The sequence below is a fragment of the Sminthopsis crassicaudata genome, chromosome 3 (assembly GCF_048593235.1).
Source record: "Sminthopsis crassicaudata isolate SCR6 chromosome 3, ASM4859323v1, whole genome shotgun sequence".
NCBI lineage: Eukaryota > Metazoa > Chordata > Mammalia > Dasyuromorphia > Dasyuridae > Sminthopsis > Sminthopsis crassicaudata.
The window spans coordinates 254,388,676-254,405,103 of NC_133619.1; the positions used below are offsets into that span (position 1 = coordinate 254,388,676).

General features: G+C 33.7%; 1 protein-coding gene across 4 annotated transcripts in view; it reads left to right on the forward strand.

Annotated features, from left to right (window-relative positions):
• Nucleotides 1-16,428, forward strand: part of PRDM15 (PR/SET domain 15) — a 169,907-nt gene that overhangs the window by 83,251 nt on the left and 70,228 nt on the right. For all 4 annotated transcript variants that reach the window (XM_074300477.1, XM_074300478.1, XM_074300476.1 and 1 more), the window contains 2 exons: nucleotides 3,961-4,185; nucleotides 5,958-6,090. In XM_074300477.1, the coding sequence (XP_074156578.1) occupies nucleotides 3,961-4,185; nucleotides 5,958-6,090 (358 nt within the window). The remainder of the gene's footprint in view (nucleotides 1-3,960; nucleotides 4,186-5,957; nucleotides 6,091-16,428) is intronic.

Consider the following 16,428-nt stretch of genomic DNA (forward strand, 5'->3'; position numbering starts at 1 on the left):
TGCAGCATATTTTTGGGAGAAAGTGGACAAGTACGTGGGATAAGCTGATATAAATGAATTGAAGCCTATACTGTGGGAGAAAATACTCATGTTGATGAAATCTTGGACTCTTTGAAGTAGAGGCTATCCTAGTTTTAAGTTATTAATGTCCAAAAGTGAGCTGTGGCTTTTGGATCACCATTACCCTGTAACCTTGAAAGTGATAGTGCTAATTAGATAATGGCACAAGAAAGTAGAAAATATATACACAGGCAGCTAGATGGAATAGATAGAACACTAGGCTTGGAGTCAAGAAGACCTGAATTAAAATCCTGCTTCATAAATTTACTAGCTATGTGAATATTTAACCCTATTTGCCTCAGTTTTCTTATCTATAAAATAAGCTGGATATCATATTTCAAGAAACTATCAAGGAATACTGTCCTGATATTCTAGAACTAGAGGACAAAATAGAAATTTAAAGAATGCACTGCTCAGTTCTTGAAAGTCCCAGGAGTATTAGCCAAATTCTAGAGTTCCCAAGTCAAGGAGAAAATATTGCAAATAACCAAAAAGAAATAATTCATATGTCATGGAATCACAGTCAGGATATCATAAGATTTAGGAGTTTCTTGATTAAAAGATAGAGATCTTCAAATATGATATTCTGGAGAACAGTGAAGCTAGGATTACAACTAAGAATCACTTAACTAACAAACCTGAACATAATCTTTTTTTAGAGAAGAGGGGGAAATAGATTCTTAATATAGCAGTTTCAAGTATTCCTCATAAAAAGACCAGAGCTGAACAGAAAATTTGATTGTTAAACACAAGACTCTAGAGGAAAAAATAAGGGATTCATTAAGGTTGGAACTACTTTACATTCTTACATGAGAAAATGGTACTTGGATCTCCTAAAATCATTTTCCTATTAGGGCAGTTAGAAAGAGTATACGTAGACAGAGGACATGGTTGTAAATTTAATATGATGGGATGATAATCTAAAAAAAATCAAATTAAAGGGTGAGAAAGGAATGCGCCAGGAGAAGGGAAAAGCGAAAAGTATAATGAGGTAAATTATCTGACAGAAAAGAAAGGTAAAAGATTCTTAGAGTGGAGGGTAAGATGGGAGAGACAGGGGAGTGAGAATATAGAAACTTTAATCTCATCAGAATTGGCTTAAAAAGGGAATAACATGCATAATCAGTTGGGTATAGAAATCTATCTTACCATACTGGAAAGTAGGAGAGAAAGGGGATAAAGGAAGGAGTAAGGAATGGGGAGTGACTAGTAGGAAGGAGGGTAGATTGGGGGAAGTAAAATGTTTCCTGAAATCACTCTTGTTTAGAGAAATACAAATTAAAACAACTGATCAGATTAGCTAATATAACAGAAAAGGAAAATGACAATGCTGGAGGGGATGTAGGAAAATCAAGACATTAATGCATTGTTCCATCAACTCAAAGTCTTCATTTATTTATTTCTTACTGAGGTAATTTGGCTTAAGTGACCTGCCCAGAGTCTCACATTTAGGAAGAATTAAGTGTCTCAGGTAATACCTTCACTCAGGTCCTCCTGACTTCTGGGTCAATGCTCTCATGCCCCCATGTTGGTGAAGTTATATACTAATTCAGCCATTCTATCATACAACTTGGACCTTTGCCCAAAGTGCTATAAAACCATGCATATTCTTTGACCAAGCAACACCACTACTAGGTATGTATCCCAAAGAAATGAAAAACAAAAAGGAAAATTACTTATTTGTACAAAAATATTTATAGTAGTTTTTTTTTTTTTTTTTTTAATGATGTCAGAATTGGAAATTGAGGGAATGTCCATCAACTGGGGAATGGCTAAACAAGGTGTTGTATATAACTGTGATGAAATACCATTGTGCTTCTATAAGAAATGTTGAGTAGGATGCTCTCAAAAAAACCCTGGAAAGATTAGATAAACGAATACAAAATAAAATGAGTGGAATCAGAACACTGTATATAGTAACAGCAATATTTTATGATGATCAATTGTGTATGACTTGGCTGTGATCAGCAACAATTCTAAAAGACTTATGATAAAAAAAAAAAAAAAAATCCTGCCTATCTCCAGAGAAAGAACTGATGGAGTTGGCATCATACCTTTTCTTTATTTTTCTTGGTTTTTTTTGTTTGTTTGTTTTTTTTTGGTCTGTGTTCATGGCTACATGGAGATGGTTTTACATGACTGTACATCTATAAACTTTATCATGATGATTTCTTGCCTTAATGGGGGAGGCAGTGGAGGGAGGTTAGAGAGGCTCAAAATTGGAACTCAAAAATGTTTTTTAAAAAAAAAAAAGACTTAAAAATATTTTACATGTAATTGGAGAAAAAATAATTATTAATAATTATTTTAAAATAATTGAAAGATACTGTGATATGTGAAGATACTGATAGTGATAAAACAATATATCAAAATAAACAGCAAATGAGTAAGGTGAAATTAAAAGAAAATCAGAGGAGATAAAAAAAATTATTAGTACCTATGCACAAAAGAAATTAGACTACCTTCAAAAATATTGAAATGAACAGAAGACCAAATGTGGTTCTTAAATAATTCAGTATCTGAAAAGGAAATAGAAAATAGCTGTTGTAAAGCAATTATCAGAGAATAATTTCCTGTTCCTGATGGATTGATTTACAGGAAAATTCTGTCAAGTTAAAAAAAAAAAAAACCCAAAAACTAATGCCATTGCTATACAAATTATTCTTAACATGTTGATAAAGAAAGCACTATACCTAACTCTCCTTTTAAAAGGCAAATATTTTTCTAATACCTAAGGTAAAGAAGGTTAAAGCAAAAGAGAACTGTAGGTAGATGTCATTAATGAATATTGAATTTTTGAAAATCCTGTTGCACATATTTAACCTATATCAGATTGCTTGCTGTCTTAGGGAAGTAAGGGAGGGATGGAGAAAAATTTAGAACATAAAGTTTTACAAAAATGGATGTTGAAAACTATCTTTACATGAATTTGGAAAAATAAAATGCTATTTTAAAAAGGGAAAATAAATAAAACTTTTAAAATATCAAAATAATTTGAAAAAAAATCCTGTTAAACTCACAACAGCAATTTATCTAATAAATCATTCATTATGGATCGAGTTGGATTTATATCAAGTATACAAGAATGGTTCAAGATCAGGAAGACAATCATCATAATTGATCATATTTAAAACAACTTTTTAAAAAATGTCATGAATGAAAAAGCAATTGTTAAGTTTTGGGGATACAAATAGAAAAGATTAGGCATGTCCTTCTCCGAAAGTGTTCATCCTCTAATTAGGGAGACAACACAGTTCACTATGAGTAGTTAGAAAGTCCTTGAAATTCTCTAAGATTGCAACAATAGTGTGATGTATGCTTATGGAAATAATTTCTTTCATATAAAGGTGAATCACCTTGATATCTGTGTGACTGTTTTAGAAGTAATTATAGTGTTTTGTGAAGAGCATATCTTTTTCTAAAATAATAGTATAATGGTAGTAAAATCACATTTATATACTTGGTTTAGGTTTATGAACCTTATCTCTACAATAACTCTGAGTTAAAAAAAAAAAACTGTATCATCCTTATTTTTCACATAACGAAATTAAGCAATGTCATAAGATCAGATGTAGAGATGTTAAGGTAATGTTGGAAGTCATCTAGTCCAATAAGGACAATAAAGAGGGTCACTAAGCTAGTGCTCATCTCAGGCAAAATTCAAACCTACCTCTTCCAACTTCAAGTTTTTCTACTATTGTAGTATGTTTTCTCTCAGGAAAAAAACCAAACCAAACCAAAACCAAAACAAAGCATGATCTTCCTCTTGAAAGGAATAATGGTAGATAATATTTATATGTCTGCATACGGAAAGAATTTTACCATTATAAGAAACTTTAGAGATCTAGTCTAACTCCATTGAAATACAAGTATTTCTTATTTTTTTCTTTGTTTCTATAGAGCATGTATTGAGTCATCTGGAACAAATCAAAGGCATACCTCCAACTAGCCATAATGAAATAACTCCAGATAAAGAAATAGAGGTACTTCCTAAAGATACACCTGTTGTTTTTGAAAGTGGCAGTGCCAACAGAGAACCAAAGAAAAAGCCCCGAAGAAGTAAAAAATCCAAAACTTCAAAAAATGAACAACCTCTTGTTATCATTGAAGAGAAGGAACCAGCAGGTGAGTAGCACTGATTCCTGGAAAATGGTTGCCAATTTGAATTGGTAGAGTTCCATTTCTTTGGATCAGAGACCTTAAAGATGAAAAGGACTTCAGAGAAATAATTTAATTCATGTTTTCATTTGACAGATTAAAAAAAACTGAGGTACTTAGTCATGTATGTAATGTATTATTATAATGTAAAATATATTTTATTCTGGCATTGTTGTATAGGGTGATCAGAGTGGATAGAGACTGGAATCATGAAATAATTGTAAATGCACAGGTAATAATAACACATTTCTTCTATAAGTTGAGTTTTACAAAGAATTTCTTTTACAGCAGTCCTATGTAGCAAGTAGTAGAATTATGCTAGCCATTTTATAGAGAAGAAAACTGAAGTTTGGAGAACTTTAAATGACTTGCTATACTCCTACAGCTCTCAAAGCCAGGATTTGAACTGCAACAATTTCTGCTGATACTCACCCAGGAATCTTTCCACTGTGCATTTCAGTTTCCTATATATGATGTGATTAGAACCAAAAATAAGTTTTTAAAACATGTTGATTAGATTTTATTATTGATCTTCTGGTTTTGAAATCTCTTAAAATGAGAACAGGCTTTATATTTACCAAATTAATAAGTTAATTGAATCATTGTGCTTTAAATACATTCTAGTTTCTGAAATTTTCCACTTAAGATTTTTCTGCTGTGTTTAGCCAGTATGCTTCTTAGAGGTTGATTTTCCAACTTATGCATTATCTAGTCCTCTGGCTTCTGATGTAGCCTGGTGTGTGGATGGTACTCTTTCATGTACAGAAAAGAAATATTAAAAAAAAAGAAAAATACAATAAAATTTACTTCCACCAAATCTCTGATACTGTGATACTATGATTCTATAAAATTTAGTCATTTTCCTAATGTTAACAGGGAGAAGATCAAAACTAATGTCTAAAATAAGGTTTGAAGGTGATCAAGTTTCCAGTACCATAGATTTAAAAAATTTAAAAGCATTAAAGCATTAAAATTATTTAGTATAGATTTTCATTACACATTTAGATATATATGTAAAAATATATTTGAAATTTTTTTGGTAGCTTTGAGAAGAAAAAATTGGAATATTTCAACTTTTAAAAACCATAAACATATTGTTATTTATATGCCTAATATCATAATGAACTACAGTAAATATGGAAAAATTTTTCTTTGTCTTTCACTTTTATTCGTAAGAATTTATAGTGTATTTTACCTTTATGGCAGCATAGTATAGTGGGAAGAACACTGAATTTGAAGTTAGAAGGCCTAAATTAAAGACCTGACATATTAGTATCATGATCATGGACAAGTCACAAGACTCTCAGAGTTTCAATTTCCTCATGTTTAAAAATGAATATAATGATAATTACAGAAATAAAAATTGTTGTAAGAAAAAGACTAATTTAAAGCACTCGATAAATATGAAGTACTCTGACTCTTTGTGATCATCATAAACACATCCAATTTTGGGGAAAAACTTAATTTTGCTTTCCTGTATATCATTCTATCAGGATTCTGCAAGATGTCTGATTTGACTTTGTTTTTTGTTGTTGTTGTTTTTTAGTCCAAATTTACTTTTAATAATCACATGATTTAAGTGTTTTTTCATAAACATTCTTTAGTTTGTTTCAGATATTCTGTTCACTAACTCAAGAATTATTTTTACAATAATTTTACAATAATGTTTTTTGGAGTTTTTAGGTATAATTACCTGTCATATGTATGCATATAATTTATATTTCCTCTCCCTTCACCAGTGGATCAAGTGGCAGAAATTATTACAGAAATCCCACCTGATGAAGATCTTAACTCAACTACAGATGAGCGGATTATGGAGCTTGTTTTAGGAAAGCTGCCCAGTACTACAAAAGATGTCAGTTCAGTTCCAAAGTAAGTTATCAATTAAACCTTTTGTTCTATTAGTCCCACAAATACGATAACTTAGTAATTAGTATTGGAATTACTTTTGTAAGATAGGAGACACTCTTAAAAATAGTCTGATGAAGATTGGTCATTTCATATAATATTATGGAGGGTTAAACCACGTACTATTAAATGTTTCAAACATACTTAAATTTCCCTACGCAACAAAATTCTTTTCTTGACTCTTATTACTTAGACTATAATTCCATCTCTTTTTCTTTCATTGTCAAAGTTCTTGAAAAAGCATTCTACATTACTTGCCTTTATTAGCTTATAATTTATTTTTCAACCTATTACATTCTTCCTTCTGTCCCTATGCATGAGACAGTTCTTTTTTAAATAGCCAACTGACTTTCTCCTTGCCATATTCATTGGCTTTGTCACAGTTCACATTCTCTTTGATTTTCTGATACCAGGTCACACTGTTGGCCACTTTATTCTTTATGTCTTTTATGAGGTTACATTCTTATGGTTTTCTTTCTCCCTCTTGAGTGTTTTTCTTCATCCTCTCTGCCTTCTTTTCCTCCTTCTTTTGCTTTCTACATGCAAATATTTGCAAAAGTTTACTTCCTTTCCTTCAATGTACTTCCTTCTTTGATTATCTCATTGTCTCAGAATCATAGAATTCAATCATTTGCAAGGAATTTGAAAGGTCATCTTGTCCACATTGTACCTAAGCAGTATTATTTTCCACAATAACAAATTCTCAGTTTAATGTCCTACAATAATGGGAATTAATTACTTCTTGAGGCAAATCACTTCACTTTGGGACAACTTTCATTCCTTTACATTGAGTCTAAATCTGTCTTTTTGCTACTTCCCTTTATTCCTAGGAACAACAAAGAACAATTTAATTCCCTTTTTTATGAGACATTCCTCCCAGTAACTGGATAATTATCACATTTTTCCTACATCCCTTTTAAACTAGCTTGTCTTCTTTCAAAGCTCTTTTAATTAATTCTCATATATTAGAATTCCTTTATCCTCTCCTCATTGTAGTTTCTAACTTCTGAACACATTCCTATTTGTTGGTTTCTCTTTTAAAAATATTAGAATTCAAAATTAGAACTCAGAATAGCCCAGATGACTGATCTGACCAAAGCATAGGACATAGCAATAGCAACATGGAACAGTTGAAAAAATATTGGATGAATGTTCAGCATCTTGGGTTCCCAAACCACCTCTATAATGACTTTCATCATTCTGGACAAATTATATTTCTAATATTCAGATTCCTTATTTGTAGAATGAGGGGGTTGAATTCAGTAGCCTCTAAAGTTTTTCCCAGCTCTAAATCTATATTCCTGAAATCACATTATATTGTTTTCTTCATTCTGAATGGTTTGATTCTATTAATTCTGCTTTAGATTGCAATTGCCTTTGTCTATCCTATCACATTGTTGATTTACTGAGTTTGAATTAGACTAAAATCTTTAGAGGTTTTCCCCACATGAATTGTTCTCTATTCATACCTCTCCCATCTTGTATTTCTGCTATTCTTTAACATATAAGAATGCGACTTTACATTGATTTGTATTCACTTTTCAAAACTATTTTTAAAAGAAATTTTATTACATTTGATCTCTAAAATAGCATTTAATCTGTTACTATAAAAGAATACCTTAAAAAAACTTCTCCAACAGGCGTCTCCCATAGAGATATCAGAATTATTTAAAATTCCTTAAAAGGTATAACAATGCATTTGAGCTTGTTAGAAAGCTATCTGATCATTCACTAATAGGCATGAAACAAGGAGATTAATCTTCACTATTTAGCTAAATGTTCACTACTGTTATAAAATCATCCAGCATGGAATCTACATTGAAAAAGGATTGTCTATGGATGGTAACATCCTCCAGATGCTCCTCTTTTTTCATGGCATTATTCAGTCAGCCCTAGATTTACAGAAACTTCTAAATGAGGTCCCTATCCACTCAAAACAATTTGATCTAATTATCTTCACAGAAATAACATGTCGATAAAGGAGTGCTTATTGTACAGATAATGACGTGCAGTTTGATGGGCAATGAGTTTTGTACCCACAATTAAATAAGAAAACAACATGCATTATTGCCTTTGGGAGACTGCAAAAGTCCTTTAAAAATCCCAAGTGCCTTCCAGAAACAAATAAGTCATCCTTTTAGTGCCAATATTTATCCTGACACTATGTAGCTATGAGCCATGAAACATAATCTCTGAAGAATTAAAAATAGCCATCAAGAGTGAAATAATGTCATCAAAGAAATATGTCAATGAAAAATTGAGTTGGTCATGATGCAAAGAGCAGGCATAATTGAAAATCAGTTCATATGCTTGATAATATTAAGAGAAATTGAGGAAGGCAGCCTCACATTGGATGGACTCTATGTGACAAATTTATGGGAAGGCATAAAAAAAGAGGCAGTCACATATGGATTGCCTCATCAATTTCCACCTACATTTGACCCAGGCTCCATGATGGAGATATAAAATAATTAACCTTTTAAAGGGAATACTTTTTTAAAAATTTAATTTAATTTAATTTTTAAAATTACAAGATATATGCACGGGTAATTTTTCAGCATTGACAGTTAACAAAACCTTTTGTTCCAATTTTTCCCCTCCTTCCCCCACCCCTTCCCCCACATGGCAGGTACATCAATACATGTTAAATATGTTATAGTATATGTTAAATACAATATATCTATACACAATATATCTATACATGTCCATACAGTTATTTTGCTGTGCAAAAAGAATTGGACTTTGAAATATTGTACAATTAACCTGTGAAGGAAATAAAAAATGCAGGTGGACAAAAATAGAGGAATTGGGAATTCTATGTAGTGGTTCATAATCATCTCCCAGAGTTCTTTCTCTGAGTGTAGCTGGTTCAGTTCATTACTGCTCTATTGGAACTGATTTGGTTCATCTCATTGTTGAAGAGGGCCACGTTCATCAGACTTGATCATCATACAGTATTGTTGTTGAAATATATAATGATCTCCTGGTCCTGCTCATTTCACTCAGCATCAGTTCATGTAAGTCCCTCCAGGCCTTTCTGAATTCATCCTGTTGGTCATTTCTTACAGAACAATAATATTCCATAATATTCATATACCACAATTTATTCAGCCATTCTCCAATTGATGGGCATCCACTCAGCTTCCAGTTTCTGGCCACTACAAAGAGGGCTGCCACAAGCATTCTTGCACATACAAGTCCCTTTCCCTTCCTTAAGATCTCTTTGGGATATAAGCCCAGTAGTAACACTGCTGTATCAAAGGGTATGCACAGTTTGATAACTCTTTGAGCATAGTTCCAAATCATTCTCCAGAATGGTTGGATTCTTTCACAACTCCACCAACAATGAATCGGTGTCCCAGTTTTCCCACATCCCCTCCAACATTCCGCATTATCTTTCCCTGTCATTCTAGCCGATCTGAAAGGTGTGTAGTAGTATCTCAGAGTTGTCTTAATTTGCATTTCTCTGATTAATAATGACTGAGAGCATCTTTTCATATGACTAGAAATAGTTTTAATTTCTTCGTCTGAGAATTGTTTGTTCATATCCTTTGACCATTTATTTATCAATTGGAGAATGGCTTGATTTCTTATAAACTAGAGTCAATTATCTATATATTTTAGAAATAAGATCTTTATAAGAATCTTTGACTGTAAAAATGTTTTCCCAGTTTATATTGTGGAAATACTTTTATTGATTACACCACAGATCCGTTTGAGGATTTAAGTGCTTTTTTAAAAAAAATTCAGTGATAGTAGAGGACGTAGAGCCTAAATGACAGAGTAGAAGAAAGAAGTTCTGTGAGCTTCTCTATACTTCCAACTTCTTTAAATATATCTAGGAAATGAAGCAAACTTTTTTTTGTTTGTTTGTTTATAGTGGCAAGAATCACAAATTGAGTGGATAGCCATCAATTGAGGAATGGCTGAATAATTTATGATATATGAATGTAATAGACTACTATTATTCTATAAGAAATGATGGACAGGTTGATTTCAGGAAAGTCTAGAAATACTTAAATGAGCTAACAGTGAATGAAGTTAAGAGAACCAGGAGGACATATGATGATCAACTATGATAAACTTAGCTTTTTACAGCAATGAGATGATTCAGGATAGACTTGGGGTGGAAAATGCTATCTGATCCAGAGACTAGAGGCATATTGAAGCATACTATTTTCACCTTTTATTGTTTGTTTGTTTTTTCCTCATTTCCCCTTTTGGTCTGATTTTTCTTTTGCAACATGAGAAACATGGAAATATGTTTAAAATGATTGTACATGTACAACCTATGTCAGATTGCTTGCTCTCTTGGGGAGGTAGAATGGGAGGGAACAAGAAAAATTTTGGAACTCAAAATCTTACAAAAATGAATATTGAAAATTATTTTTAAATATAATTGCAAAAATAGAATATTATTGAGAAAAATAAAAATAAAATGAAGCAGACTAAATCCTGATTAGGAAGTCCAAGCCCAGATTGACATCAGGAGAAAGATGAAAAACTTTGTGGATACTGGGGATTAATGTAGGCATGTACAGGTCATGCAGAACATTCTGACCCAAGGAGAGTCTGTGTACGAGGACAAGAGATCTAGATCTACCACAGTGGGGCCTAAATCTGTGCAATGTGTAAGAACAGGTTTTACCAGAAGATTTTCATCCCCTGCCCCCTACTTGGACTATTGTAGTAGCCTGCTAATTGGCCTATTACAAGCCTCTCCTTACTTCAGTTTATCCTAGATATTCAACTATCAAAGGGACTTTCCTAAAGAATGGGTCTGACCTACCCAACCCCCATCCTCAATAAACTCTAGAAGCTTCTTATTACCTCCAGGTTCATATACAAAATTCTCTTATTTGCCATTCATATCCATTCCAATACCATTTCAGAATTCTTATATCTTAAATTCCCTTTATATTCTTCACATTAGTAATAGTGATCTATTTGCTACTATTCTTCCACTAAGACATTTCACTTAACTCGGGACATTTTCTCTGGCTTTTCCCCATTACTGAAGTGCTGTCCCTCCTCATGTCTGCCTCCTGATTTGCATAGCTTCCTTCCAGTCTCAGCTAAAATCTCATGCTCCACAAGAAGTCTCTCCCAATCCCTCTTGATTGATTGATTGATTGATTTTTACTATTAATTATTTCTAGTTTATTCTGAATATAGGTTGTTTGTATATATTTGTTTACATGTTGTTTCCTCTATATGGCTGTTGTTTACTTTGGGGGGGCATCTCTCACACTTAGTATTGTGCTTGGCTCATAACATGTACTTAATAAATGATTATTGATTAACTGATTGACTGACTCACTATATAATTCAGAATCATAGATCCAAGATGAACTGAAGAGTGGATCTATGCCTAGGTAAAGACAATGCAGAGTAAAGAAAAATTCCTGGCCCTTTTCAATATGTTAAGGGGCAGGTCAATTCTCCATGAGCCTCCACAGCTGTGGAGCAAAGGCCTTTGCTGACACAGGTGTTGTGAACTGGGAATGAGATAAATTGGAGGCAGAGGAAAGAGGGGAGAGGTCAGACAATGCAACGGCCTCTCAGTCAGATCAGAGAACAGCAACTGCCCCTCAGTCTCCTTGTATCATCCTCTCACAAGAGGCAGCAGCCACTGCCAGGTAGCTCCTTGTATGACAACAACAATAGATCAAGCAAGGAAGACATTCAGAAGCAAACAACAGCTATGTGGCTGGGACCTGGATGTGGACCTGAAAGTAGATTTATGTTCTAGCTTCCAACCCAGTCTGAAGCTTATAGCAGAATGAACCAGGCAAAAATTCCAGAGCAAAGTGAAACTTGTAGAACTGCCATTCTGAACCAACTGAGCTCTCCAGCTAAGAGGATGATGATTGACAAAAGGCCATCAATTTTGTTAATTCTGATAAATTTAGTAAGAATATTTTCAGTTGAATGATGAAATTGGAAGTTAGATCTCAAAGAACTGAGGAGAGAATGAGAACAGAGGAAATAGGAGCAGCAAGTATAGACAATTTTTTCCAAGGAGTTTGTCTTAGAAAGGAAGATATAAAAGATAGCTAAATGTGATGTCTACTGAGGTTTTGGTTTTTTTTGTTTTTTTTTTTTTTAAGGATGCAGGAGGTGAACATATTTGAACACAGTAGGGAAAGAACCAGATGATAGGGAAAGATTGTTTTCTTTTTTTTATTTTTTATTAAAGCTTTTTATTTACAAAACATGCATGGGTAATTTTTCAACATTGACCCTTGCAAAGTCTTCTCTTCCAAATTATCTCCTTCTTTCCTAGATGGCAGATATATTTGAACATATTTAACATGTATTAGACTATATTAAATCCAACATATGTATACATATTTATATTGTTATCTTGCTGCACAAGAAAAATTGGATCAAGAAGAAAAAAAAAACTGGGAAAGAAAACAAAATGCAAGCAAATAACAACAGAGAATGAGAATGCTATGTTGTGATCCACACTCAGATTCCATAGTCCTCTCTTTGGGTATTCTCTTCATCACTGAACAATTGGAATTGCTTTGAATCATCTCATTGTTGAAGAGAGTCATGTCCAACAGAATTGATCATCATATATATGTATATCATCATATATAGTCTTGTTGTTGTGTATAATGATCTCTTGGTTCTGCTCATTTCACTTGGGATCAGTTCATATAAAGTCTCTCCAGACCTTTCTGAAATCATTCTCCTGCTCATTTCCTAAGAACAATAATATTCCATAACATTAATATACCATAATTTATTCAGCCATTTTCCAATTGATGGAGATCCACTAAGTTTCCAGTTTCTTGCCACTACAAAGAGGGCTGCCACAAACATTTGTGCACATGTCGGTCCCTTTCCCTCCTTTAAGCTCTCTCTGGGATATATAAGTCCAGTAGAAACACTGCTGGGTCAGAGAGATTGTTTCAAGAGAGGAAAGGATGAATGAGGATAGAGTATGCTGGAGAAATGAGAAGGCAATTGGCATCGAGTGCACGTGTATGGTTTAGTCTTTATCAGAAACTGAAGTTTTGAGATGAAGAGAAAGAGTTCACATTAATTGGCCTCAATTTTTTTCAATAAAGTAAGAGTATCCACAACTTCAGGACAAAGAGAAGGTGTGAGGATTGAAGAAAGAAGAGTTTTAAAATTTTTTTGGGGGGGAGAGGAGGTAGGAATTCAATTAGAGAGGAATAAAAAGAATGCCTTGTTGCAGTGAGGGATAAACTCATCTTGAATAAAATGACTTTTGTAAGTAATTTACTCATTCACATTGTTGGGAGACTTCCAGCTGCAGTCTTCAGGTTGCAAATAGTAGTGGGGAAACTGGATGATAAATCTAGAACCAACATTTGGCAAAAGATCAATGATGACAGAAGTTAGCAATTCAGGATTTGAGGACAGCATATTGAAATGGCTATGATGTTGAGATTATATTTCTGAGATCATAACCCTACACTCACTTCATTTGTGGGTAACAGTGAGATCTAGCATGTAACCATCCATATTTGTGTATGTACTGAAGTGAAAAGGTTGTCATGTGACTTAAGGAGACAGGATTTGGGAGGCTAGGAAGTTTATCATCTATGTTGATATTAAAATCCCCTAATACAAAGGCAGGGCAGATAGGTGGCAAAATGAAGAGAACACAGAGTCTAGAGTTAGGAAGACTTGAGTTCAAATCTGGCTTCAGATATTTGCTAGTTGTGTGACTCTGGGCAAGTCACTTAACCCTGTTTCCTTCACTTTCCCCCAGAAAACAAAAATCTCCTACCCTAATGAAAGTAAAAACCCTCAAGAAAAATTATATTAAAATAAAGAGAGAAATAGAGAATGCTTCGATCTGTATTTAGATATAATCAGTTCCTTCTCTGCATATGGATATGATTTTTCATCATAAGTCCTTCAGAGTAGTTGTGGATGATTGTACTACTGAGAATAACAAAGTTCTTTTATAGTTGGTCATCCCAGAACATTTATTACTTTGTATATAGTATATTTCACTTTGTTCATGGAGGATTTTCCAGGTTTGTTTTGTTTTTTTCCTGAAAGCATCCTGCTCATCATTTCATAGAGAACAATAATATTCCATCAGAGAATTTTTTTATTTACAATTACTATTGCTAATTGTATTGCCCCCTTCCATTTATTCTCGCTTCCTTTCACCGTGTCCCTCCTCAAAAGTGTTTTGCTACTGACACTCCCTCCCCAATGTACCCTCTCTTTTATCACTCTCCCCTCTTTCCATATTCCATTCCCTTCCTATTTTCCTGCAAGGTGGATAAATTTCTGCATCCCTCTTGATTATGTATGTTATTTCCTATTTGAGCCAACTCTGATGAGAGTAAGGTTCACTCAGTCATCCTCTTCTCCCTTTTTTCCCCTTCATTGTAAAAGCTTTTTCTTACCTTTTTTTTTTTTTTTTTATGGCAAATAATTTACATCATTCCACTTCTCCCTTTCCCTTTCTCCCAGGACAGTCCTCTCTCACCCTTTAATTTCATCTTTTTTTTTTTTTTTTTTTTTTTTTAAAGATACTAGTCCTTCATATTCAATTCACACCCATGCCCTCTGTCTATATATACTCCTTCTAACTGCCATAATAATGAGACCATTCTAATGAATTACAAGTATCATCCTCCCACGTAGGAATGTAAACAGATAAACCTTATTAAGTCCCTCATAAGATCACTTTCCTGATTACCTCCTTATGCTTCTCCAGAGGCTTGTATTTGAAAATCAGATTTTCTGGTCTTTTCATAACAAATGCTTGAAAATCCTCTGTTGCATTGAATGACCACCTTTTCCTCTGAAGGATTATACTCAGTTTTGCTTGGTAGGTGATTCTTGGTTGCAATTCTAGCTCTACTGCTCTCCAGAATATCTGATAACTATTTTAAAGGGTGAGATAGAGAAAAGGGAAGAATTTTCTGGAGGAGCTGGATAGCCATTCTCAAAAGAATCAGCCGGGTTGGTCAGGGTAAGATTGCATTATGGCTCTCATTATCTTAGGCAGGAAGGCAGCATTGGGACTTAGGTAAGGACTCATGATGTGAACTAAAGGAAGCCAGAGAATTTTGGTGGCAAGAATTTTTTTTTTTTTTTTGTCTAATTGTGTCTTGAGTAGTTTTACATAAATGGTTTGTTCCTTAGGGATGATTAAACTGGGAGTGGAGATAGGAAGAGTCATTGGAACTCCTATTCAAGGACTCTTCTATTTTTGTTTTAAGGCAATCTGCCCCTTTTCCCATATTCAATGAGGCCTTTGCCTAGCATGATAAGGAAGTGGAGAATATCAAGGATATCAAATGTAGCTAAATTGGAAGAAAATAAGGAGATACTGGACATAGACAAAGAAGTAAAAAAAAAAAGTACCAGAGGAGGCCTTGAACATCATGCTTTTCTTGGGATTCATAGTGATTCTGGGTTTGAGGAGGGAATATCCTGGTTCCACTCCCTTGGCACAGGAAGGTGTGTTTAAAGTATATCTGATTTACTACATAGAATTCCCAGTCCCTCTATTTTTGTCCACCTGCATTTTTGATTTCCTTCACATTATTTCAAAGTCTGATTCTTCTTGTGCAGCAAAACAACTGTACAGATATGTACAAATATATTGTATTTAACATATACTTTAACATATTTAACATGTATTGGTCAACCTGTATCTGGGGGAGGGAGAGGGGGGAAAGAGGAGAAAAATTGGAACAAAATTGTCAATGCTGAAAAATTAGCCATGCATATATATCTTGTAAATAAAAAGCTATAATAAAATTTTTTTTAAAAAATAAAGTATATCAGGTTCCCAGGTTTTTTTGAATATAGTTTTGGAAACATTCTACTGGACTGAGAGTATCTTCCTTAGGAATGCCAAAAATTCAGGAAAAGACTTTGAGGTATTTCTCTTAAACTATCTATTTGCCCTGCCCCAGTTCCCCCTGCTCAGTTGAGACCCCAGGGTTAAATTATTATAATAACTAATCCACTTCTTTATCATCTGAGCCTGGATCTGATTTTCAAGTACAGTAAAATTCTTTTTCTGGAGAGTAGCTGAATAGGTAACCATTCCATGAGCAACTACTGGGTCTACTAGAAAGTCCCATCCTTATAATGAGCTGCCTCATCCTCTACTTACTTGTGAGCTCTCCAAACTGTCCAACCAGCCTGAGTTGGGAATTACTGCCCAGCTGTGGATAACTTGGAAGTGTGGGTTCTCTTTACTGTGTTGACATATGTCTTCAGCTAGTAAAGTCCACATACTTGTGCCCTATTACTGTTATAGTTCTCAAGCAAGTTTACAATCTC